This window comes from Phyllostomus discolor, chromosome 3 (genome assembly GCF_004126475.2).
Source record: "Phyllostomus discolor isolate MPI-MPIP mPhyDis1 chromosome 3, mPhyDis1.pri.v3, whole genome shotgun sequence".
NCBI lineage: Eukaryota > Metazoa > Chordata > Mammalia > Chiroptera > Phyllostomidae > Phyllostomus > Phyllostomus discolor.
Genome location: NC_040905.2, coordinates 113695497 through 113719791, shown reverse-complemented (window position 1 = coordinate 113719791; position 24295 = coordinate 113695497). Strand labels below are relative to the sequence as shown.

Genomic DNA, 24295 nt, shown 5'->3' with positions numbered 1-24295 from the left:
TAAGCTAGAAATAAAACAAGTCACTTAACATAGAGTAAACAGGCATGACTACATGACAACAAGAGGAACCTCTAACTGCAAAAATAATCAAAATTAACAAGAAAACGTACTGGAGAAGATTTTCAGAAAACAACCAACATCTATGAAGTGATTGACATAAAAGGCTTAAAACCTCAATAGCAAAGATACAAACTGGAAATTCCCAAAAGAGGAATTAAGTAACCCCAAAAATTCTCAATAAAGAAATGAAACCGAGCCCCACTTCCACATGCTCCGTTGAGACGCGCTGGTGTTCGGGTGAGCGCCGCACAGATGCTGTGGGAGGGGTGGTCCCACTCTGCACTGGCACTAGCAGACTTGAAATTAGGAGGACTTGCTGAAAAAGCAATTTGGAAATAATGTACTGACAAGGAGTCCCACTCTCAGAAATCTACCCTGAGGAAGAAAAGATAAGCAAAGACCAGGAGCACCCACATTCACTGTGGTTCAGCAACAGAACATTCTGGCACCACATGGAAACAGGCAAGCCCCTTCCTTGTTTCTGCAGAGTGAGGACCCCAAATGACAAGTACCAGTCCCTCCGAGGCTCATGGATGCACATTCCCTCTCCCTCTCACAAATGCCCACCAGCACACTGTCCCCTCTCCCTGCTTCTCTGATGACAGGACACAGGAGAGCCACTGGTGTCCCAGCTGGTGAGGGCTGACCCAGGCCCCTGACCAGCGGCTGGGGTGGGGTGAGCTGAGGACTCAAGGGAGTGGACTGAGAGGGTCAGAAGCTCCCTTATTAGTACCAAACCACAGTCTATTCATTCAGTTAATTATCCAACTAGCTTAAACAGGCTACTAGGTATTTATCTACTTTAACAGGTAGCAGGTACAGTCTGCAGATTCAGAGCTGAAAGCAGACTTAAGTCAGAGACATGCTTAACTCTTGGCATGTAGTTAGTGTGTATAAGAGGCTTTACCACTGCCCTGGGTCACACACAGCCTCCTGCCTCCCCCACAGGCCACATTTATCATCACTTCATTACAGATGTCAACACAGGGGCTGAGGGCCTCATTCCTGGCCCCCTGGCCCGCAGTCACTTCACAAGGGGTGACAGTATGAAATCCCCCTTGAGGGATTTCCTGATCCAAATCAGGGTCTTCTCCTCATCAACCTATCCTGCCCCACCCAGATTCTAAGAAGACCAGTTTCAAGGATGCAAGCCTGAAGCCACCATCAAGCCAGGTCCATTTCAGAATGCAGCCACCCCCAGGCAAGCCCAGCGAGGCTGCCAGAGTCCGATGCGGCCGCCCCAGGAGGGCGCTCCATACTTGGCTTCTACACAGGTGAGGGAGAGCCAAGTGACCAGTTTGCTCTAAAACACCAGCTCTCAAACCTTCAGGTCTCAGAACCCCTTTATATTTTTAAACCTTACAGAAGATGCCAAAGAGCTTCCCTTAAATTGGGTTATATCCATCGATACTTACTATAAGAAACTAAAATAGATATTTTCAAAAAATTTAATTCATTAAAAAATAATAAACCTGTCACTCAATGAATTTAATAAAAAGGAAAAAAGAGCCTTGGCCGGGTGGCTCGGCTGGCTGGAGCATCATCCCATACACCAAAAGATGTGGGTTTGATTCCCGGTCAGAGACCACACAGTAGGCAACTGACGATGTTTCTCTCTCTCTCTCTCCCTTCCTCTCTCCCTAAAAAGTCAGTAAACAGTATATTCAGGTAAGGATTTAAAAACAAAAAAGAAAATAAACAAAAATAAATAAATCCATTATGTATGACTACAAGTAACATTTTCATTCAAAAAATTTTTCTCCAAAACAATTACTGAGAAGCATGACACTGCCACACATCTGCAAATCTCTCTGCTAGGTGGCTTCACAGCAGACAGCTGGCCTCTCCCATCTGCCTCTGCCGTCACTCTGACGAGATGTGTGGTCTGGGCCAAATCACATGAGGCAACCAGCCTCACTCAGTTAAGTCACTGGAAAAGAGAGGAGTATTTTAACAGCCCTTTCAGATATTTGTGGGAATTCTTTGATATGACACCCAAACTCGATAAGCATAGCTTCTTAAAAGTTAGCTGCTGTGTGGAATCTGAACCCCCAACAATGAATTTTTCATACTCTGTGACATTGGAATCCATCAAGTGATGGATTCACTTGCACTTTGAACAGATCTTCCACTCTGTGACTGTGCAGCGCCATACACTGGTTATCTGGAAAACTGTGGTTCACTGAATTATGGAGATCTTCCAAACATTGACAAATTCCACGCTATCATATCAACAAATCCATTACCATCACTACCTATTCTCAAAAAGGTCTGTAAGTGTTGGGGAAATATCAAGCTTACAGTGACAGATAAAGTTTCCCCAAATTCTAATTTTTACTCAAAGATTTTGATTTATCATTGGTAACAAATACAGGCTCATTTTCCAGAAAAGTGTCGGCCAGATAGCCAAGTCTGAATAACTGGTTCGTCAGTCAAACTACCAGTGAAAGTGGACTTCTGTGAAAACAACCCCGACCATCACGCGAATGCTTTACTTGAGAGAACTGCCACACTTAGGCTAGCAGAAGTGCCTTATGCCTTCTTTGCATTTCATTATACAGAATATTAATAAAATCAATACTTTTTAATTATTCATTAAGTGAGCCTGGCTTTTCTTTTCTCCCTGTGAGCATGTGGCCGTGAAGAACCTGTGTCTCCCAGCACTGCTTGGCGCCGTGGCCTGGACCCGGGACCTGGCGCTGGGGTCTCACCCGCCAGTGCTTCTGTGCATCGGCGCACAGCAGCACACCTGCTCCAGAACTAACCACGAGGTGCTTGCCACTGGCTGTTTTGGCACCATTTGTACTTACTGCCTGCCACGTACTTACGTAAAAGAGCTTTTTTTCTGTAGTGCAAAGTAAATTTTTATTTGTTCACAAACACAAGCGTCTTGACATTTTGGCACATTCCAAGGACAGCAAGTCCTTTTGATTCCAGTTCCCACTCACTGAGACTGTACCATTTTCTCTTGTGGTTCATGTTTAAGGCATCTAATGTGGATTGTTGGACATGTTTTTAAGATCAAAGTGGAAGGTTTAAACCTTTTGACAAGAGATGACTTTTTAAAATATAAAAAAGCAGTCCATGAAAAAAATCTGTTTTTCAATGAGGGGACCCTTTATTTATATGCCCGATCCAGGATTAGGTTATAAAACTAGATTTATGTCAACCAGATCTGTTCCTCTGTAATGTATTTGTGGTCCATGAAAGTCTTGTGGAAAGTAATCACTGATTCTTCCTAGTGCAAGATGCCTGGCTGCCTCTTCGATAAGCCAGAGTATCTGCCGTGCAGAGCAATGCCATTCCCTCCTGTCCAAACCCTGTGTCCGGGCAGGGAAGAGAGGAGGGCTTGGTCTGGTGTGGGGTACCTCAGACTCTCATGGGTCTACTCTATAATACCTGTTCCAATGGTTCAACTAGCCTACTAAGCCCAGAGGATGAACAATTTTGTGGCAATGGGAAGGGAAAGGAAACAGGGAGAAAGATCTGCCTTCATTAACTCATTTCAAGGGCAAAAGCAGTTGTGGGCACAGGTGAATCGACTGTCCCAGGCAGATTTCCGGTGTAGCTCCAGTCACTCTTTCCTTAGGCGGGTGCATACAGATCTCGGGACAGCATGAAAAAAGACAGGAACAGCACCATCCCCGGGCACATCAGGGGAAACAAGCCGCCTGGGGACAAGAGTCACAGCAGCAGCCCAGAGGCCAGGCCCCAACTTCAACTGGTTCTTTTGCTGCTAGGGAAAAACTTAATGAAGTGCAGTCAATTCCTTTGCAATGGGTCTGGGCAGGGGGAAGAGGAGGAGACAGCTTCTTTTATGGTAAGCTGGGGCTGATCCCAGGCAAATACAAGCAAAACAGCTAGTCTAGCCCCATCTGGAGATTCACCCACTCTTAAGGCAAGAGTACAAGTCAAAGGGAGAGATACCAACTCACTCTTCCTGTCACTCCCTGTCAACTCACTCTCACTCTTTTATCCAGAGAGTTAGTGTATCATGGGCCGCGGAAATCCCAGGATTTTTCCCACCGACTTCCACCCAACAGGCACAGGGCAGTGTTGACAGCCCAGAGCTTTTCAGTCTCCCAGCTACTGTGTGCTTTTCTCCAACCTCAACAACATCACTCCTCTGTGAGACGCTTCAGTGACACTTTGCTATTTGGCTTTGAAAGAGCTCATCATGGGTATACTTAAAATATTCAATTCCTTTATCTTTAAAAACTCTAAATGGTATCATAATACCATTAACTGGTATTCAATTGGTATCATAATAGCATGCAAAATATTAACTGGTATCATAACAGCATGCAAAAACGTTCAGTTCATAGACACAAAATGGCAAAGTATTAATACTATAAAGCCAAGGGAAAGATAGCTTTGGGCCCATTTTTGTTTCATATGTACAGTCCCCAGTGTTTCTGGAGCAGATTCCTCCCTTCCACAAGGCAGAGAGAGAACTCAGGTATGTCAGTGTCTTCTTCTCAGCACCTATAGACTCAGGTGGGGCTGCTATGGGCCGAGGAAGCAAGTCTTCTCCTTTTTCAAGTCAACGATCCAAACTTAAATATGAAACTATATTATGAATGTTCTTTTAAAATAGCTCATTAAAATCTAAAGTAACAGCTGCAGATAACATTTAGAAAGGTTTTTTGGAAATTTTTAACATTATTGTAAAACAAGTCAACAAAGTATACTTCTTGTTGTATTTCATGTTAGTCACAAGGAAAACTCTAGGATTTCAAAGAAATGATTTACTGAATGATACAAAGTTACAGTAATCAGAGCAGGTATAACTGAAGACAGCTACTATGAGCCTAGTAGCAATACCAAGAACTTAATACTCTCTAAAAACACACTGTCGAAATTTATGACAGACTTAAGCAAGACAGGAATGGGTAGGTCCTGTGGGAGGAGCTCTCTCACACCTTTTGTCGGTTGCCCAAGGCCCTACAGGAAGGAACTCCGGGGCTCCAGCAGAGCTCTAGGGTTAGAGCGGTCCCTGCCCTCACCCCCATACCCTCTGTACAGAACTGCCTGGTTCTGGCCAGCAGCTCTCCAGGTCTGCATGTGTCAGACTGCAGTCCTTCTCTTGATCCCCTCCCAACCCCGTGAACCCCCTGTGCAGACAGAGTGCCTAGCTGACTTTCTGTTTAGGGTAGACAGCAAATTATTTATACCATAAACCTACTTCTTTACAAGACTCAAAAAAACAAACAAACAAAAAAAACAAGAAAATAAATTCCTTAGCCATCAACGCAAAAATGTCATCCCTACAGTGTGTAGCCTCTGAAAAACTCCTCTACTTATATTCATAGAGAGTAAAGGGAAAAAAGCAAATATCATTTTAATAGTATTCAGAGTTATTCTTATAGTCTGTGGGCCACACACTGAGAACCACTATTCTAAAGAACAAAGTACTTGACAGATTTCCCACTGGCCAAATGAGTGATGCCTCAAGCTCTCTGCAATTCATCAGCCTCCAACAGGGCCTGAACCACAAAGAGGAGCCCAGAACAAAAAGAGGAGGCAAGAGGCTGCACATTGTGACCTGCCATCAGTTGCTCCTGCAACTCAGCCCAAAGTGCAGGCCGAAGGGCCTGTGCATGAGGGGCCTCTTGAAAACGCCCAGGGCAAAGGTAAGTGAGCTTCTGAGGAGTCCCCCCACATGCCCACACCCGCACTTCTCCAGTGCTGTGCTCCCGGCCACACCCTTAGGAAGGGACTAAGCAGTTGTCCTAGGAAGCTCCTGCCGACCCATGCACAGACCTACCTGGAGTGCGTGGCCACCAGTGCTTAACTGTTTTGGTCACAGCCCCTCTCCTCCTTCTCAGTACATATTAATACTCCTAGTAATACCACTTTAGGAAATACAGATTCCTGAGAAGTGCAGAGTAGTTCAGCTGGCAACCATCAATACTCGTATTTTCTAGACACGGTAATTTCTAATGGCACACACCCTACCTTCCTTCACCCATGTGCTGCTTTCCCCCTGCAAACTCTCTTCCCCTTGCTTTCCACGTGACTGCTCCGAAGGTCACACACACCCTCTCTCATGCTGAGCCAATCCCTCAAACCCTGCCCTGCCTCTCCTTCCAGTTCAAGCAGCCTATCACTCCACCACGACTTCCTGGAAGACACTCCCCACGACCTCTGGCCTCGAGCTCCTCTCTGCCCATGCGGAAGGTGAAACCACAAAAATTCATGAGGAAAATGTCAGGGTGGAGAAGCTCTTTTCAATATCACCAAATGGAAAACAAAATAAAAACACAAACAGGTTTGCTTTGTAAGAATTTTCAACTTCCATACAAAAACATACACAAACAGATCAAAGAGATTAACTGAAGAAAAATGTTTGCAAAATAGATGACAGAGAAATATTCTTGTCAAAAGCTCTTAAAAGTCAATTTTTAAACAATACAACACAACCCTGCCTGGTCTGGCTCAGTGCATTGAACACCAGCCTGAGAACCAAAGGGTCGCTGGTTCGATTCTGAGTCAGGGCACATGCCTGGGTTGTGGGCCAGGTCCCCAGCAGGGGGCACATGAGAGGCGACCACATGTTGATGTTTCTCTCCCTCTCTTTCTTCCACTCTTTCTGTCTAAAAATAAATAAATAAACCCTTAAAAAAATAAAATAAAATAAATGCAACACTTACAAGAGGAAAAACAGTCAAAGGAACACAAAGCACCCTGAAAAATAAAATACAAGTGGCCAACAAATCTAGGAAATGTTCTCCTTGATAAGAATATAAACGTGCCCTGACTGGCGTAGCTCAGTGGATTGAGCGCGGGCTGTGAACCAAAGTGTCACAGGTTCGATTCCCATCCCAGTCAGGGCACATGCCAGGGTTGCAGGCCATGACCCCCAGCAACTGCACATTGATGTTTCTCTCTCTCTCTTGTTCTCCCTCCTTTCCCTCTCTAAACATAAATAAATAAAATCTTAAAAAAAAAAGAATATAAACGCAAATTCACATGGATCTGTTTTTAGAGGTCAAAATGCTCAAGGGCAGGCATAGCCACTGGGGAAGCGGGGCTCTCAAGCGCCACAGTGCAAAGTACTGCCTTCTTAAACGCACACACCTTCACTCCACCTGCTACCCCAGGACTCCGCCTTAAAAGAAATACTCAGACAAGTGGGAAAAGCTATGTGCAAAGGATAACTTACAACAGCAAAGACTCTGGAACACCCCAAACATCTTACCATGGGGCCATGGTTATTTAAATCATGTTGAATTCATGTCCAAACAGATGCCAGCATGCCTGGCCTGCTGAATCCCAAGAGCCAGGGCCTGGGCAGTCCCAAACACACTCACTCCTGGCCCAATGCCTCTGAATACTCACTTCCAGTTGTACCCTTTGCGGAGCCTCACCACAGTATTAGTGGTAGTTGTGGGAGGCCTGAGGTGGTACAGAGCCTCACAGGCAGCGGTGATGAAGGCTATTTATCACATCTCACATTCCCATGTAATTCCACTCTGCATTTCTAAAGGAAGCACTGATTTTGCCTGTAAATTCTTACCAAGGGTTTTCCACTGGCCTGCTTCTCCAATAATAGCTTCTTTTCATCTTCGGAAAACTGTAAGTCCAGTTCAAAGAATTAGTGTCCCAGTCATGGATATACTGCTCGATGTTGCTGCCTGCTCTCTGTGGCAGACCCGTGTCTGAAGCAGACAGGGAGTGGGAGGAGGATGACGATGACACCTGCATGCAGCCGAACTGGCTCAGGAGATTGTCGTACTGCACAGAGAAGAGGCAAAAGTGAGAACAGTGCCTTAATTTTCCTAGGGTTCAAAGACACAGACACACTCTGACCTACCCTGTACCAGCAAGCTCACAGTCTAAAGGCCCAAAGCCCAGGTGGGAGATAAGCCTTGAAGCCCCAGCCCAGCTCTGCTTCTCCCGGTATGTGGGCAGCTTTGGTCTCTCCTTCACTGGATGGCTGGCCACTGATCCAAGGGCTGGATCCTGCCTGGCCTGGGTCCCCCTCCTGAGGGGAACATCCGAAGATGCTTGCCCCAGAGAGTGGCTAACCCTCAATCTCCATCTCTAGGAAGGGAAGACTTCTGTGAGCCCCCGTGCAGCCCCACCTAGAGGGGTCAGGATGCCTTCTGGGAAGAGGAGGACTGGGCATCTTGTGCCCTGTAGGACTCACCCTGCCGGATGCAGAGGCTCAGTGGCAAGACCCTGGGAGCTCAGAGCCCTCCTCCTTTGACCCCGTGGTCCCATGTCTCTGAGTCTGTGGCTGTAACTACATATCCTGACTTGACTGTGTTCAATTTTTAAAAAAAAAAACACTCCTTTTAATCTCAGCAAATATTAATTAAGCTTGATATAGACAAAGTTGCCTGCTATTCCAGAGAGAGCTGAAAACCACTGGGGACACAGAAGATGGAATGCCTCACAAATGTGCCAAATGGGCAGGGCCTGTGCATCTGAACACTCCTGGGCTGCTGGGTGGGCCAGAGAGCCCAGCACAGACCTGGGCAGAAGTGGTCCCCTGGACAGCCCGCCCTCCCACGGCTGTCAAAGAGGAAAAGAAAAGACGCTACCAGGAACAGTGACAATGAGAGAGCAGTGTGTCCTTCCAAGCCCCCTGTGCCTCGACGGGTGGCACCCTCCCGCACACCCTGTGCCCACCTTCCCCATGTGTGCCCACGCAGCCTGCTCCCATGTGCACACACAGCTCCCTCAGCCCTGCCTCACTGGTTCCCAGGTGGGAGCAACCCAGGACACTCCTGTGACCCCTCCATCTAAGGCTTGGCACATTCTCCACTTCCTGTCTGAAAACTCCCTGACCAAGGCCATCTCTGGGTGGCGTCTTGCAGTTTACAGAGGCTTCTCCAAGTCCTCTCTGGGTGTCCTCAATGAGACTTTGCGAAGCCAGCGAGACGACTGTTACCATCATCCCCATTTTTGAAATGGGGAAATGAAGCTCAGAACTGACCCGAGGTCATAATCCAACAGCCAATGTCGAATTCAGAGCTAGTCCTCTGTGTCTTTCTAATGCAGTGACTGCCTCACTCCCACGGCAGAACCACTGGATGACCATCATTGACCGCTGCTTGCTGGGTGAGTCCTGCCTTGGGCTTTCCATTGTACTGTTTCCCAAGAAAAGTTCCAGATGCTCTACCTCTGCACTCTACTCTCCTTGCCATCGGCAGCACCTAGTACAGACCAGCAGCACAAAACCCCAAGCCCAGAAAGGACACATGACAAGGGATGACACCGGGCTGAAGTGGAGGTGTTCCCCAACGCACAGTAAGGAACACCTGACTGCGCCGAACACTGAACCTGCCCCCGGCAGCACCGCACCCGGCCCGGCCGCTTGGGAGCCCGGACACAAGCACCGCTGTCAGTCACCAGCACGGGGTTAGGAGCATAGACGAGAATAGCGCGCCTGCTCTCTTCATTCCGTGAATTAAGACAGTTTCTGCTCCTCTCATTCAGAGGGAAGTCCCCTTCCTGCTGAAAAGGACGCTGGGCTCTCTTGGAGATGAGACTGTCCCCTCTGTGACATAATGCCAACCCCTGCAGGAAGGGAATGAGTGTTTCCTTGAGCAGGTTTCCTTTGTATTTGATGCCTTTCCAGGCCAGTCTTGTTCAAGGCTCGCAAAACCATCCAAATGTGAAGTGTGGTATAGGGGAATCAGCCTGAACATCTTCCAAGGCTTTCAAACCAGACAGCTTTCAGAGCTTGGGGTGAGCCGTCTAGCGAGAGTAAGCTGCTCACACGCAGAGCCAGTTTTAGATGGCAACACTTGAGTCCTGAGAAGCCAGAGCTCTCACCATGGTGAAGGCAAGGGGACAGCAGACAGTGGGCTTGAAAAAGACACTCAAGTGTGTGTGTACCCACATACACACAAACACACACACACTCACACACACGCTACCTGAAGCCGAGCTCCCCAGGCACTGAGATCTGAGACAAGTGGGGCCCAGTCAGCTCTGTCCGAGCTCAACGAGCAGAGTGCACTGCTTCCTTGGGGACATCCCTACCCAAGGCACCGGAAACAATGACATGCTCCTTCTGGCTGTGACTTAGGAACGACAACTGCGGGGGAGCTGGGGCTGAGCCCTCTGCAGTTTGTGCCACACATGAAGGCTGCAGAGCGCTATGGCCACTGCAGTGCAGAAGCAGACCAGGCTCCCTTCAAGTCTGGGCACAAAGGATATTTCGGGACAGGCCAAGGGGGATGTGTTGCTTACAACAGTAGGCAGTAGATATAAGGAGCTCTTGCCCTCCGAGAGATGATACCGGTAATAATAATTTTAACTCTTAGATACAGCCTAGAATTTCCATTTCAACTAAAGTTACACGCTACACACAACTGGCTGCAATAAGCACAATGACAGGTCTCAAACCAGAAAAACAGACCATCAATGATAACAACACCTGAAGATGGGCGGTGGGTGCACTGCAGCCCATGGGGCTCCTCTGTCCACTCCCATCTGCTTCACATCGTTCATAAGAAAAATTGAGGAACAAAGGGGACTCAGACCCTACTTCTGAGATCAAGCTGGGGACTACACCTTCCCATACACACCCAGGTGCTGCACCCCTGGGCTTCTACCAGGCACTAAAAGCTGACACTGACCAGTGTCCAATCTCAGTGCTATGCCCCCAGAAGTTCCAAGCAGCAGCATCCCAGGCTTCTCTTGGAAAGATCAGAAACATTCCAGAATGTCTTTAGACACACGATTATAATAGTACCAGCCAAGAGCATAAGACAGATGCCACCAGGAGACTCGGTACCCAGGGGCCCAGAAGGGAAAAGTGGAGGAAAGAGGATGCTGCTCCCACTAGCTCCAGACTCCCCCACCCGACACCCGGCTCTGGTCTGATCCCTATAGGTAAAAATTAACTAGAAACAAGATAAAGGGACTCAACTACCCCAGGGCTGGGTGACCTACACTCAGGGCAGAAGTGTAGACAAAAGCCTCCTGGGGCCAATCCTGGTGAGAGACTCAGGCTTGGGCTGTAAACTGTTCAAATACCACCAGATCTATGCCGGCTTGCCCTTGAGACCTTCATCCCATGAATCAAAGTCCCGGAGCCCATGGGCACAAACTTCCTGTGCGCAGAGGAAGCACTTTCACAAAGCACGGCGAGCAGAATGCAACTCTGTCTGGGCTATCCCCGACATACACGAGCCAGCTTACATTTCCATAGCAGTCTTCGTCATCTTCTGACATGGCTGGTAAGTAAGCCGTGAGTTTTGGAGGTGTCTGATGATGCAGATTCTCCCACGTGATGGACTCAAAGAATGGGTGAGCCTTCAGAGGGCCGTACCCTTCCATTTCTTCACAGCCTAATCGCTTCGTGGCATCTAAAACCTTAAAGGAAAATCGAGACAAGTCAGTGTCAGGGGTAAAGAGTAATCCTGATAAAAGCTCTTTTTGAGTAGTTCTTTCCCGTTCCCAGTCTCTTCCAGAATTAGAAAGGGCCCATGGCCCATCCCACCTAGTCCCGCCTTGGGCCAGGGACAGAACGAGTCACTCTCTAGGAGTCCTTTCACTTCTCTTCAGTTTCTGCTCCTTTTCCTCTCACAGATAAAAAGGAATCACAACCTCAAAATTTAATAAATAGCAGCAAGTATTACTTTAAAATATAGAGTTGAAAATCCTAAAACAAGAAAAAATGAACTTCCTGGCTTTAATAACAAAGACAACAAAGAATTTATCTGGACGGTGATATATTGCAACCAGGGAACACAGAGCCGTGTCTCCCACCAGCGCTTGATCTCACGGCCCCATGACTATCTCCCCCAGGATCCAGCTGCATCTTCCCACTCCTCTACCCAGAGAAGATCAAGTGCACTCTGCCACTGAGGGGACAGACGCAAAGAGGCAGACTACAGTGTTCTCCCACTGCTGAGGCAGGACTGACCCTGCTTCCCCAAGATTACGTTAAGGAACATTCTAGAGCCAAAGCACCCCACAGGTAGGGACAGTGCAATTTCTAGAACCTAAGACACAACTTTTCTGGGTAAATCTGTTTACCTTTGCTATATTACCTGGATTGATCTTGAAAATCTCATGTACTCTAGAGTTGATATCCACAGATATCACTAAGCAGGACTTACAGTCATCTGCTACTGCAATGCACCACCTGCTCCAGCATCAGGTAACTTGAAATGCTATACACATTGATGAGCAAATACAAAATGATACAGTAATTTCCTGTCTGATTAAGGTCAAGAATCAGGCATTTGCAACTGGAAAGAGCTTATGATGAGAAGAGATAAGAGATACAAATCTAACCTCTATCAATCCTAAAATAGCCTTTTATTAAACACAGTTGCCTTCAAGAAAGCCTCTCTGACCACAGGCTCAGAGGGACTCCGGGTAGGGCTATTCAGATCATCTCACCAGAAGAAAATTCAAAATATTTACCAAAAGTTTTTCCACAAGGTCTCTTGCCTTAGGGAAGAATTTTTCAGGAAAGTCATACTCCAACTTTATGATCTTCTGAAATATAAGATATTCATTTCTGTAAAATAAGATAAACCATTATGCTGGGCAGGGTCACGCAAACCTCTCAGAACAGAGCTAGACCTTTTCTGGGACAGGCCTCCCTCTTTCCCCACAGAGCCGCTGTATTCATTAAAGACTCGTAAAAGTCCTCCCACCGTGTCCCCCCACCCAGCTGCTCCAATGGGTAGAAGTGTCGGGGTGGGTAGAAGGTTGGGGCAGAGGGTTGGAGGGGGTGGTGTCTCTTACCCAGCTCGGAATGGTGGCAGTCCTGCCACAAGCTGGTATATTATACATCCAAGAGCCCAAAGGTCTGAACTTTAATGGAGGGAAAAAACAAAGAATGGCATTTGTAAAATTCAGTGACATGCACAGGCCCTCTCCATCCCCTCTATTCATACCACCCCATTTAAACCTCCAATTTATTGCTTTCCTGTAAAGAAAAGGAAACCCGCGTGAGCGTGGGAACCTGCTCCAGGCCCTTCTTAAGGGGAACCTGGGCCCACAGGATCCTGCCCACACCTTCTTTCAGTGCCAGGGGTTAGGGGAGCGCTTGGGGGGTGGGGGATGCTGAGAGATTCATAACTCACTCAGTGTTTATCCCTAGGACGCAGGCACAAGCTCACATACACCAAGGAGCCAAAGGAGACAATGTATAGGCTGTGCACTAAGTAATCCCTTTTTGGACTCCCAAACCCTGCCTCGTCTTTATTAACATTTTAATTATACGTTTCAAAAGAAACACACTGCAGTTCTAAATTGCCCTAAGTCATTTCCAGAACCAGCCGGCAGGAACCCTAGGGGTGAGGCGGCACTGTCCTCCTTGCCCTGGACATCACACCTCCTTCCCACCTGCACTCGTCCATGCTCTGTCCCCTCAGTGCCATCTTGGAGCTCACAGCTGACGTCTACTGCATGTTTGATTTCCTCCGTGGGTGTTGCATTCTATTCCCACCTCAGCCTGAGGAAAGCACCAAGCTGCTCCTTGCCCTGCACTGCCAGCTGCCTCTCCCTGTCTGCCAGCCCGAAATGTAGGTAGGGCTCAGGGGTGGCTCAATAGAGTCAGTTTCTGAAAGAGGCCACAGCCTGGTATCTGGAAAATGAACTCAAAGGGTGTGGGTGAAGCCAACAGGCCAGCTGCGGTGCCAGGATTTGCCTGGGGCAGGTGAGGCTCTTGATGTGAGTTCGAAATGTAACAGGTCGGAAATCTGAGCCACAAAACACAGATGGAGTGAAGGACATTTGAAAAGTGAATCTACGTTTTACACAGCAACTAGTTTTTACACTTGATTTTCTGCATTGTTTAGTCTAATTAAAAAGAAGCTACACAAGAAAAACACCTACAGCAAAGCACTGACCCTTCTGTGTGGACGCAGCCAGAGAGGACGGGCAGAACTGTGGGGCAGCGCTGCCTCGGCTGCCTCTCAGGGTCGTCCCCAGGGAGGAGGAGCGCCAGCAGAGCCTGCTTGGGGGTAACTTTTTACTTGTGAATTATTTGAATGTCTTACCATCAATGGGTATCTTATCATTTAAAATGTTTTTTTTTTAACATAATAAAAGCTAAAGGAGGAGCCAGTATAACATTCCTAAAAACCAGTATGTACCAAAGACTTTTAAAATGTCCAGGTAGGCCACGTCATTCTACTTGAAATTCATGAAATTCTTGAAATTCAACAGAGGAACTCGGGGCAGCCTGGAAGCAGCCCTGGCGCCGTCAGGAAGACAGCCCGTCCCTCCTGCTGGACAGGCAGCAGGGCTCCCCAGCCCCACGGCACAGAACAGGCGGCGCACAGCAGGCGTGCCAGACTGTGCCGCACAAACAAAAGCACTTCAATATCCAGTGACAAAGAAAGACTTTGATAAACAACAGTAAATCATATACTGGAACACCATGCAGCTGTTAAAGACGACTGTAAATAATTTTAGTGACATGGGGAAATGTTCATTATATAATCACAAGTATTAAATATTTAATAACTAGATAATAACCATTATATACTTAATAGTTATTAACCATTCAAAACTGTATATTCATTCAATATGACCCCAAGTTGCATAAACATTATATAAATATATATAAAATCCATAGAAAAACATAACTGGGAAGATATACCAACTCATTATCTGCAACTTTAAGTAGGCTGGAGACTCTGAATGATTTTGTTTTTATTCTCTGTATTTTCTAAGAATTCTTTTCAATGAATATCTATCACCTTTAAAAATATATTTTATTGATTGTGCTGTTACAGTCGTCCCCATTTTCCCCTTGTGCCTCACCCACCACAAGACTCCCCACGCCCTTTGAGCAATCCCTGCGTCACTGTTCATGTCCACGGGTCAGGCCTATAAGTCGTTTGGCTACTCTTTTTCCTATACCATACTTTACATCCCCATGGCTATTCTGTGACTATCTATTTGTACTTCTTTATCACCTCACCTCTTCTCCCATTCTCCCACACCCCCTCCCATCTGGTAACCATCAAAGTGCTCTCCATATCCATGATTCTCTGCTCCACTTGTTTGCTTAGTTTTTTCCATTCAATTGTCGATAAGTATTGCCATTTTATTATTCATAGTTTTGAACTTCTTTTTCTTAAATAAAATCCCTTTACTATTTCATATAATAATGGTTTGGTGCTGATAAATTCCTTTAATTTTTTCTTGTCTGGGAAGCTCTTTATCTGCCTTTTGATTCTAAATGATAACTTTGCTGGGTAGAGCAATCTTCACTGCAGGTCCCTGCTTTTCATGGCTTTCACTATTTCTTGCCAGTCCCTTCTAGCCTGAAAAGATTCTTTTGAGAAATCTGATAGTCTTATGGGAACTTCCCTGTAGGTAACTAACTTTTCTCTTGTTGCTTTTAAGATTCTCTCTTTATCTTTAAATTTTGGCATTTTAATTATGATGTGTCTTGGAGGGGGCCTCTCTGCATCCATCTTATTTGGGAATCTCTGTGCTTACTGAACTTGCATGTTTATTTCCTTCACCAAATTAGGGAAGTTTTCTTTCATTATTTTTTTCAAATAGATTTCCAATTTCTCACCCTTTCTCTTCTCCTTCAGGCACCCCTATGATGTAAATGGTACGTTTGTAGTTGTCCCAGAGGTTGCTTACGCTGTCCTAGTGTTTTTGGATTCTTTTTTCTTCTTGTTGCTCTACTTGGTTTTAGTTTCCTTGTGTTCCAAATCATTGATTTGATTCTCAGCTCCATCCACTCTAATGCCGATTCCCTGTAAATTGTTCATTTCCTTTAGTATATCCTTAATTTCTGCCTGGCACTTTTTTATGCTGTTGAAGTCCTCACTGAGTTCCTTGAGCATCCTTATAACCAAGTCTGCATCTGACAGATTGCCTATCTCCATTTCCTTTAGTTCTTTTTCTGGAGTTTTGATCTGTTCTTTCATTTGGGCCATGTTTCTTTGTCTCCTCATTTTGGCAGCCTCCCTGTGTTCGTTTTTATGTATCAGGTAGAGCTGCTCTGATTCCTGTCTTGGTACTGTGACCTGTAGGGTCCAGTGGCACAGCTTCCTCTACCACCTAAACTGGATACTCGAAGTACACCCTCCATGTGGGCTGAGTACACCCTCCTCTTTGGTTCACAGTCCACGCTCAATCCACTGAGCTACACCAGCCAGGGTCTTATAGTTGAGCCTTGACTGCTGTTGGCAGGTCTATTCGAGGTCCACTGGGTGCACAGCCTCTGGGGTTCCCTGGAAGGTGCAGGTCAGAGTCAACCACCACCTGTGTTTGGCCCAGGGCCACCCAATGTGGGCTAAAAAGCAATCTGCAGATGGCTGCTGCTACTTGTACTGGGCTTGGGGGTTCCCAGGGGCAGGGCCAAACTGTGATGCTAAAGCTGGTTGCTGCTAATTCAAGGCCTGGGGCTGCTAGCAGGAGGGTTGGGGGTAGCCTGTAAGCTGGGTGGGGTAGAACCTCAGGTAAATGCCAGAGTGAGGCAAACAGTGTAAACCAGGTTGACAGAGTCTCAGATATGGCTCCCCCGTTCCTGTTCTGTGGCTCTGCTGGGGGAGGGCTCAGAAAAAACTCAATGGCCTCTGGGAATTGAGTGCTTTCTGCTTTTTTGTCTGGGACAGAGCTGTCCCCAGCTGTTGCTCTGATGCCAGACACTTCAGTTCCTCCCCATAAGCCACTGGTGCCTTTCAAGCTGCTACCCCAGTGGTGCTGGAGCTCAGAGGGAATGCGTCTGAGTCAATTTTACACAGTCCCTTTAAGTGGAACTGCCAGGACGTCCAGTAGCTTTTTTTCTGACTTAAATCCCACTGGTTTTTACAGCCAGAAGTTATGAGGACTTATCTTTCTGCCACAGGAACCCTGGGCTGGGTGGCCCGGTGTGAGGCTGGAGTCCTTCACTCCCGAGATATTCCTTCTTAATTTTCACCCACCACAAGTGGATGCCGGTACCCATCTGTTCTGCACCTCTGTGTCTCCTACTCCTCTGGATTGATGTGGTTTCCTTAGTTCCATAGTTGTCAGACTTCTGTTTGACTTGGTCTCTTTAGTTCTGAGTGATTGTTGGTCTGTAATTTAGTTGTAATTTTGATGTGGTTGTGTAAGGAGGCGGGCTGTGTTTATCTATGCCTCTTTCTTAATCGGAAGTTCCTTGTATCATTTAAAAAATCATTTCAAAAATCTTAACTATTTTTGCATATGATGTGTTAAAAAATTTAAACGCATAAAAAGGTATACATTGATATCTTCCTCACAACCCTGTTCCCTCACCATCACAGACAAGCACTGTTACCCATCCCTTGTAGACTTCTAGAGTTATAAATGCATGAACAAATGGATCTAGGTAGACATTCTCCCTCCCATTTTCACACAGAAAGTGGTCATTCTGTGTCTTCCTTATCTCATTCAGTGGAGCTTGGAGATCTTCTCCCATCAGTGCCAATGTGCTGCCTCATCCTACAAGTAAACCCCAAAATGAGAAAAAGCTAGTTCTTAGGCAGCAATGACATACACATTGAGAATCTGGCCAATAGCACATACCCCCCAGAGGAGGGTGTTTCAGCCTCAGCACTGTAGCCATCTGGGGCCAATCGTTCTCGAGGTGGGGACTTCTCTGCACTGCAGGATGATGAACAGCACCCATGGCCTCCACCCAATGGATGCCAATCGCAGTCCTTCCCAACCCTCACCAAACTAACACCAATACTGTTCACACAAAGCCAAATGTCCCCTGGGAAGAACTGCCCCACCTAGGAAGCCCTGGGCTACAACAGCATCTGGCCCTCAGACAGAGCTCAAAATCAAAGAGCCTGGAGACCCAGTTGAATCTTTCAGAGCATCCTTCATCATGTTTCTGCCCTGTGGCTCCACCCCTTAAAAGAGTTGTTTAAAAGCTGTCACACTCAGAAACACAGAGCTGTGGTCCCTGGAACCACTCACTCCTCTGCAGCCTCTGGCATTGTTACTTTGTCATTCTAGGATGGCAGCCTGCCAATATAGGTCACTGACCCTATGACCTTCTGTCAACTCAAGGAAGGGTGCCAGGAGTCCACGTGCCTGGCTGGCCCGGGCAGGAAGAATCCAAGGACAAGCTTTAACCACAGAACCTGTCACTGCCTGGAATTGCTCCCCAATTGTGAAATTCCAGATTCTACTGCCACTTCAGTCTTTCACCCGCCTCATGCCTACCCAACAGCTCCCTAGGCTTTTTCCCACTCCTGGCCATCAATGCCCCTACCTTCCTTTCCTCCACTGCCTGGCTGCCCTGCTAGCTCTTTTCCACTCTTCAGATTTCTGCACTTATGAGCAAAACCCCAGCCCCAGTGTCCTCTACACTGTAATTTACTCTACAATTACCAATGCCCTCAAATCCCACAGCCACTCCCAGGCCTGTCCCAAGTTCAAGCACGGAACAGGGCTGGCTTGTCCTGGCTGGGCCCCAGGAAAATGGCTCCATCCCCTCTCACACACACTGCCTTCTGGGACTCTTTCTACAGTCTACAGGGTCTGTTATACTAAGCAGCTGACCTGCGGTTGCTACCAATGCCGGGATGCCAGAACTGGAAGCAGCACCAATGATCCCCCGGCTCTGGGACAAGCAAGAAGCCTCATTAAATAATACAGACCTGTCTGCCACACTTCTCCACACTGAACAGTTGTTCTAAGGGAACAAGATCCATTCTCACAGCATACAAAAATGGATCAAAAAAAAAAAAGAACAAGAAAAAATCAGGTTACCTTTTACAGGCCGATTTCTCTGTGAGCAGCTCTGGAGAAACATACTGGGCTGTTCCTACAAACGAGTTGGCCCTGGCTGATGAGAAGAGGAAATGGTCATGCTGAGACACAAAGCATTTACAATATGGACATTCATCTACCAAGACACGATGGCTGGCATGGACACCAACTGGAGCTTTTTGTCAGCACAGCACTGGTCACTTGGAATCAGACTGTACAATCCCAAGAGCCTATCTCATCCAAGGCCCACCCTTCACACTGCATTCTGAGACCCTGTCCTCCCAAGGCTGGCTCAAAGGCCACCTGCTCAGTGACACTTGCCCTGACCACCAGGGTAACTCCTCCTGACCTGCTCCCTGCTCATGCTATCCTGACACCCCTCCCCAACACTAGAGTGAGACTAACCCAACAGTCTCTCAGCTGGAGTATCTCAAGGAGCCTGTGGTGGCTAAAATAGCCCTAGACATAGAGCAAGACACAGCGAACATGCGCAAGATGCTGGAAAGGACGGGATCTCCTACAGGCTGTGTACAGGGAAGGGCTACTTTTTCCTTTTACAAACTGTTTAGGGAGATCAGGAGCTATAAAGAGAATGAGACTCATGTGTCCTGGCTGGGGACCCAACATCCTGCCACCTCTCGTACTGGACTGTGTGAAGCAAGGCTCACAAAGTTCAACTGCAGACCTGGGTGGGGTGGCAGCAGTACCCTCTGGAACCACCCATCAGCCGAAAGGAGGCACTGATACCCGTGTCACCCCAGTAGCCCCCAAGGACCTCCAGGACTTCATCAGTGCATCCCTGACAAAGAACCACAAGCAAGAGCCACCTGCCCCACCACAGTGCGCCTGAGGCACCCTCCAAGTGGCATCCTCTGGCATTAGGGCCTACACAGCCGCTCTCGGCCTTTCCCCATGACCAGAGGATGAAGGATCGTGGATTCTGATGTGAGAGCCACCCACCACCCGAGAGCAAACCGATTCTCTAAGGAGAGCAGCCACATGTCACTGAGAGCAAACTTCCTCCCATGACCTTCCAGGCTAGCACTGTGTAACCAGCACAGACATTTGTTGCCTACCTCCATGACTGAAGGAAATGTTCAGTTTCACTGAAAGTTTAATAAAAATCAGTTAATTTTCTTCTGGCTGGCTGGCTTCTGCGACACCAAGGTAAAAGCTCCAGAGAGAACATTAGAAAACCACAGAGGTCAAACAGTCACCTCCCCCTGGAAGCTTAGGGACACACCAAAGGTCAAACTTCTCCAGCCATTGGAAAATCAGGCCCAGAACCCACCGCTGGTCAACATGGGTCCTCTGTGCCACTGAGCCACTCACCTGTAGGCCACACAGTCAGGGGAGACAAGGATGTTGGACTGGGTTGTTGTCTCTACCCTCAAACTGGTTCAAAGGAAGTGACCAGCATCTCGGGCCATGGACTACCCGGGCCACCAGAGATCTATAAGTCAGATTGAGAAGCCAGTGGGGAAGAAGGGACCTGAAGATGTGTCTGAGGTCAGGACATACCCACACTCTTTTCAAGCCAACACTGCAGACTGCTGGTGTCTTACCCATACACCTACACATGAAGGACAGCAAACATTCACAAAATGTGGTCAACTTTTGGACAGAAGATGAGAGAACGGAATACCACAACACATAAAAAGGAGTCTGCAAGTAAGATTTATCCCAGGAATGCAAGGCTGATTCAACATATAGAAATCAACCAAAGTAGTACATATCGTATCATTAGAATAAAGGACTAAACCACATGATCACCTCCAGAGACATAGAAAAAGCATCTAACAAAAATTCAACATTCTTCATGATAAAAGTACATAAAATAGGAACAGAATGCAATTTCCTCAACCTGATAAAGGCATGTACCTATGAAAGCTAAGACGAATGTCATAATAGCGAAAGATTAAAAAATTTCTCCTGTAAGATGAGGAACAAGACAAGGATGCCACTCTTGCCATTTCTATTCAATGTGGTAGTGGAGACTCTAACAGTTAGACAAGAAAATGAAATAAAAGGAATCCAGATTAGAAAGGAAGAAGTAATCACAGAAGACATGACCTTGTACACAAACATCACTGTGTGTTTAAACACTTGCAGCAAGCAATCTGAAAATTTAAAAAAACCTTCCATTTATAAGAGCCTGAAAAATATTTAGGAATAAATTTAACAATTGTAAAGCTTATACACTGAAAACAGATTTTTGAGATAAAGAGTTTTGAAGAAATTACAGAAGATCTAAATAAACAGAAAGACATCCCACGTTGAAGGATCAGAGACTCAATATTGTTGAGATGATGACAGACGGCCCCTGACTTAAGATGGGTTGACTTATGATATTTTAACTTCATGATGGCACAAGACTGTACTTTGAATTTTGATCCTCTCCCAGACAAGCAGTATGTGGGACACTGGGCAGTGGGCCACAGGTCCCGGTCAGGCCCACAACCACAAAGGTAAATAACCAATACTCCAGTGTCCCACACTGACAAAATGTCTGGATATTGTGTTCTGAGCATATTTAAGGTATGCTAGGCTAAACTATGATGTTCAGTAGGTTCGGTGTATTAAATGCATTTTCAACTTCCAGTATATTCAACTTATGATGGGTTTATCTCGACATAGCTCCATTGTAAGTGAAAGGGCATCTGCACTCCCCAAACTGATCTATACATTCAACATAATTCCAACCCAAATCCCAGCTAGCACAGTATTTTCAAGGTTCATCCAGACCGGAGCACGTATCAGGACCTCGTTCCTTTTCACGACTGAATGTTATTCTGTTGTATGGATAGACCACATTTTATCTATTCATTAATTGATGGACACTTGAGTTGTTTCCACTTTTTGACCATTAGGAATAAAGCTGCTATGAACATTCCCACACAACTTTTTATGTGAACATACACTGAATTCTCTTAGACATATGCTTAGAACTGTGGAATTATAAGGTAACTATGTTTAACTTCTGATGAACTGCCAGACCGTTTTCCAAAGCCAACTGCACCTTTTGACACTCCCACCTGCCATTTCTCCACATCCTCGCTAATACTTATCTTTTTGATCATAGCCACCATGGTGGGTATGAAGTGGTACTTATAATGGTTTTGATTTGTATTTCCCTAGTGACATTGAGCACCTTTTCACGTGTTTATTGGCCATTTGTTTATCTTCTTTGGAGAAATGTCTTTTCAGACTCATTGTCATTTCTTAACTTTTTTTTGTTTGCAATTATGAGTTCTACAAGTCCTTTATCAAACATGATTCAAAAATATTTTTATTTCCTATTTAGTTGGTTGTCTTGTTATTTTTTAAAAAAGATTTTATTTATTTTTAGAAAGAGAGGAAGAGAGGGAGAAAGGGAGAGAAAACATTGATGTGTGAAAGGAACATTGATTGGTTGCCCCTTGCACATGTCCCAACCAGGACCGGCCGCAGCCCTGACCAGGAATTGGACTGGCAGCAAACTCCCACGTTGTGGGACAATGCTCAACCACCAGAACCACACCGTCAGGGCTCTTTTCACTCTTAATAGTGTCACGGCACAAAGGTTTTACAACTTGATGTGGTCTAATTTACATATTTTTTCCTTCTGTTGCTTGTGCTTTTGGTATTATATCTAAAAATCCATTTCCTCACCCAAGGTCATGAAGATTTACTCCTATGCTTTCTTCCAAGAATGTTAATAGGTGTAGATCCTACATTCGGATCTTCAATTTATCCAAGTTAACATCTGAGTTAACTTCTGTGTATACTGTGAGGCAGGGGTAATAATGTTTTCGATGATTTGGTCACCACTGGAGGATGATGGGGAACCAATTCATGGTATTCAAAAGTGGCAAATAAAGAGAAAGGAGCAAGTATTTATACTGTTTTGTCTCCACAATCAATAATACTAGCTAAGCAGACAGATGCTATGGGGAAGTTTCTCTTTAAGGAAGAATTCCGTCTCATGAAAGAATTAGACTATAACCATTCTGTATTCTCTACTGACCTAAAGGATCTAAGCCACTACTGTTTTAAAGGGTTGTTGACATCACACAGGGAGAGACTAATGGTTGTCAAATGCTTCCTAATAAAGAAGGCACCACCACCAGACTTTGGCGTGAGAGGACTGAACTCAAATGTGGTCATGGTGGCCAGCTCCAACTGCCAGCGTACAGCACATACAGAGAGGAGAGGAACATGTTACATGACTCCACAGAGAGGCCGCCAGCGAACTCTGGCAAACCCTGTAAGATAAATGACCTGGTTTCTTCAACAGCCTACAAGGGAAAAAATTAAGATGGAAGGGAACCTACAGATTAAAAGGAATTTAAGAGACAAATTAGCTCAACTCAAATGTGGGAACTTTATTTGAATCCTGATTCAAGTAAACCACAACCAAAAAAATTATGATACAAAATTATGATTGGAAATTTAACACTGCTTTGAAATATTAAGGAATTACTGTTATTTTTATATGTAAAGTAGTATGATATTATAGTTACTGTTAAAAAAGATGCATAAATTTTAATGATAAGTAGTAAAATATTTACAGGGAAAACAAATCAATGATAATGGGAAATGGGTCACAGGGATGGTTTAAATTTTTACAAAAAAGCAGGTACTCTGTGTTTAAAAATGAAAACTCCATGCATCACAGCTATGACTATATCAATAAAAATATGAAAAGACCAGAGTAAACCATTCCTTAATGGTTAAGAGTTGTTTTTGGTGGTGTAAGTATAGAGACTTGACTTTTTACTCTGTCATGAGGGCTGTTTTTGTGGTGGAAGAAAACGTGTTTAAAAGCAGCTCCTCCATAAAGGGAAGCAGGTGGCCCTGCCTGTGCTGGGACAGTGGCAAGGCAGAGGCACTGTGAGAGTCTCAAGTCTATAAGACACCTAGAGAGGGACTGGTGCTGGTCTGAGGGTCTGGACAAGGGCTTTCCACAAAGGGGTCATGCAGAGAAGGTACAGCTGGAATGACAGAATGACTTCAGCTCTGAAGCCTTCCCCCTTTGTCCCCTCTCCAGCTATCCTGCACTGCACCCTGCCAACCCACCCCTTCTATTTGGTGAGTGCAGCCTGCATACCTGGCTGTATACCAGAAAAGCCTGCACAGATCAGGATGCAGTTTCCCAGGCACAAACCCCAAGTCTGAACCTCCAGAGCCCCCAAGCAACCCAAGCCTCTTGTAAAGGGGGCAAATGCCAGGGACACAGCCACACACGAGGGGCTTCTCCATGTGATTAAGTTGACACCCAAAATATGTCTAGGGGACCCTTGTGCAAGGTCGGAAGTCACAAGCCCTCTGTGCTAGAAAGTTCTCATCAACCCTGCATGCCCTCCACAGTCCCTGCTACCTCCACGCCTTGCCCATTACAGGCACGGAGGCCACTCTGACCCAACAGACAGCAGTGAGAATTGCAGGGCTCACGCCCTTGACAGGAGCAACCCACTGGGACAGATGTCTGTAAAGGTGGACAACCTGCCTCTCACTAGGAGGAAGGTGAAACATGCTAACTAAAGAGCTAAAGAATCTGAGCTCCCACTGACATTTT

At 46.1% G+C, this 24295-nt stretch overlaps 1 protein-coding gene across 2 annotated transcripts in view; it reads right to left on the bottom strand.

Moving 5' to 3' along the window:
- Positions 1 to 24295, bottom strand: part of PDPK1 (3-phosphoinositide dependent protein kinase 1) — a 79494-nt gene that overhangs the window by 9260 nt on the left and 45939 nt on the right. For both annotated transcript variants that reach the window (XM_036019961.1, XM_036019962.1), the window contains 5 exons: positions 18739 to 18814; positions 12781 to 12849; positions 12454 to 12550; positions 11221 to 11394; positions 7580 to 7797 (listed from right to left, as the gene is read on the bottom strand). In XM_036019961.1, the coding sequence (XP_035875854.1) occupies positions 7580 to 7797; positions 11221 to 11394; positions 12454 to 12550; positions 12781 to 12849; positions 18739 to 18814 (634 nt within the window). The remainder of the gene's footprint in view (positions 1 to 7579; positions 7798 to 11220; positions 11395 to 12453; positions 12551 to 12780; positions 12850 to 18738; positions 18815 to 24295) is intronic.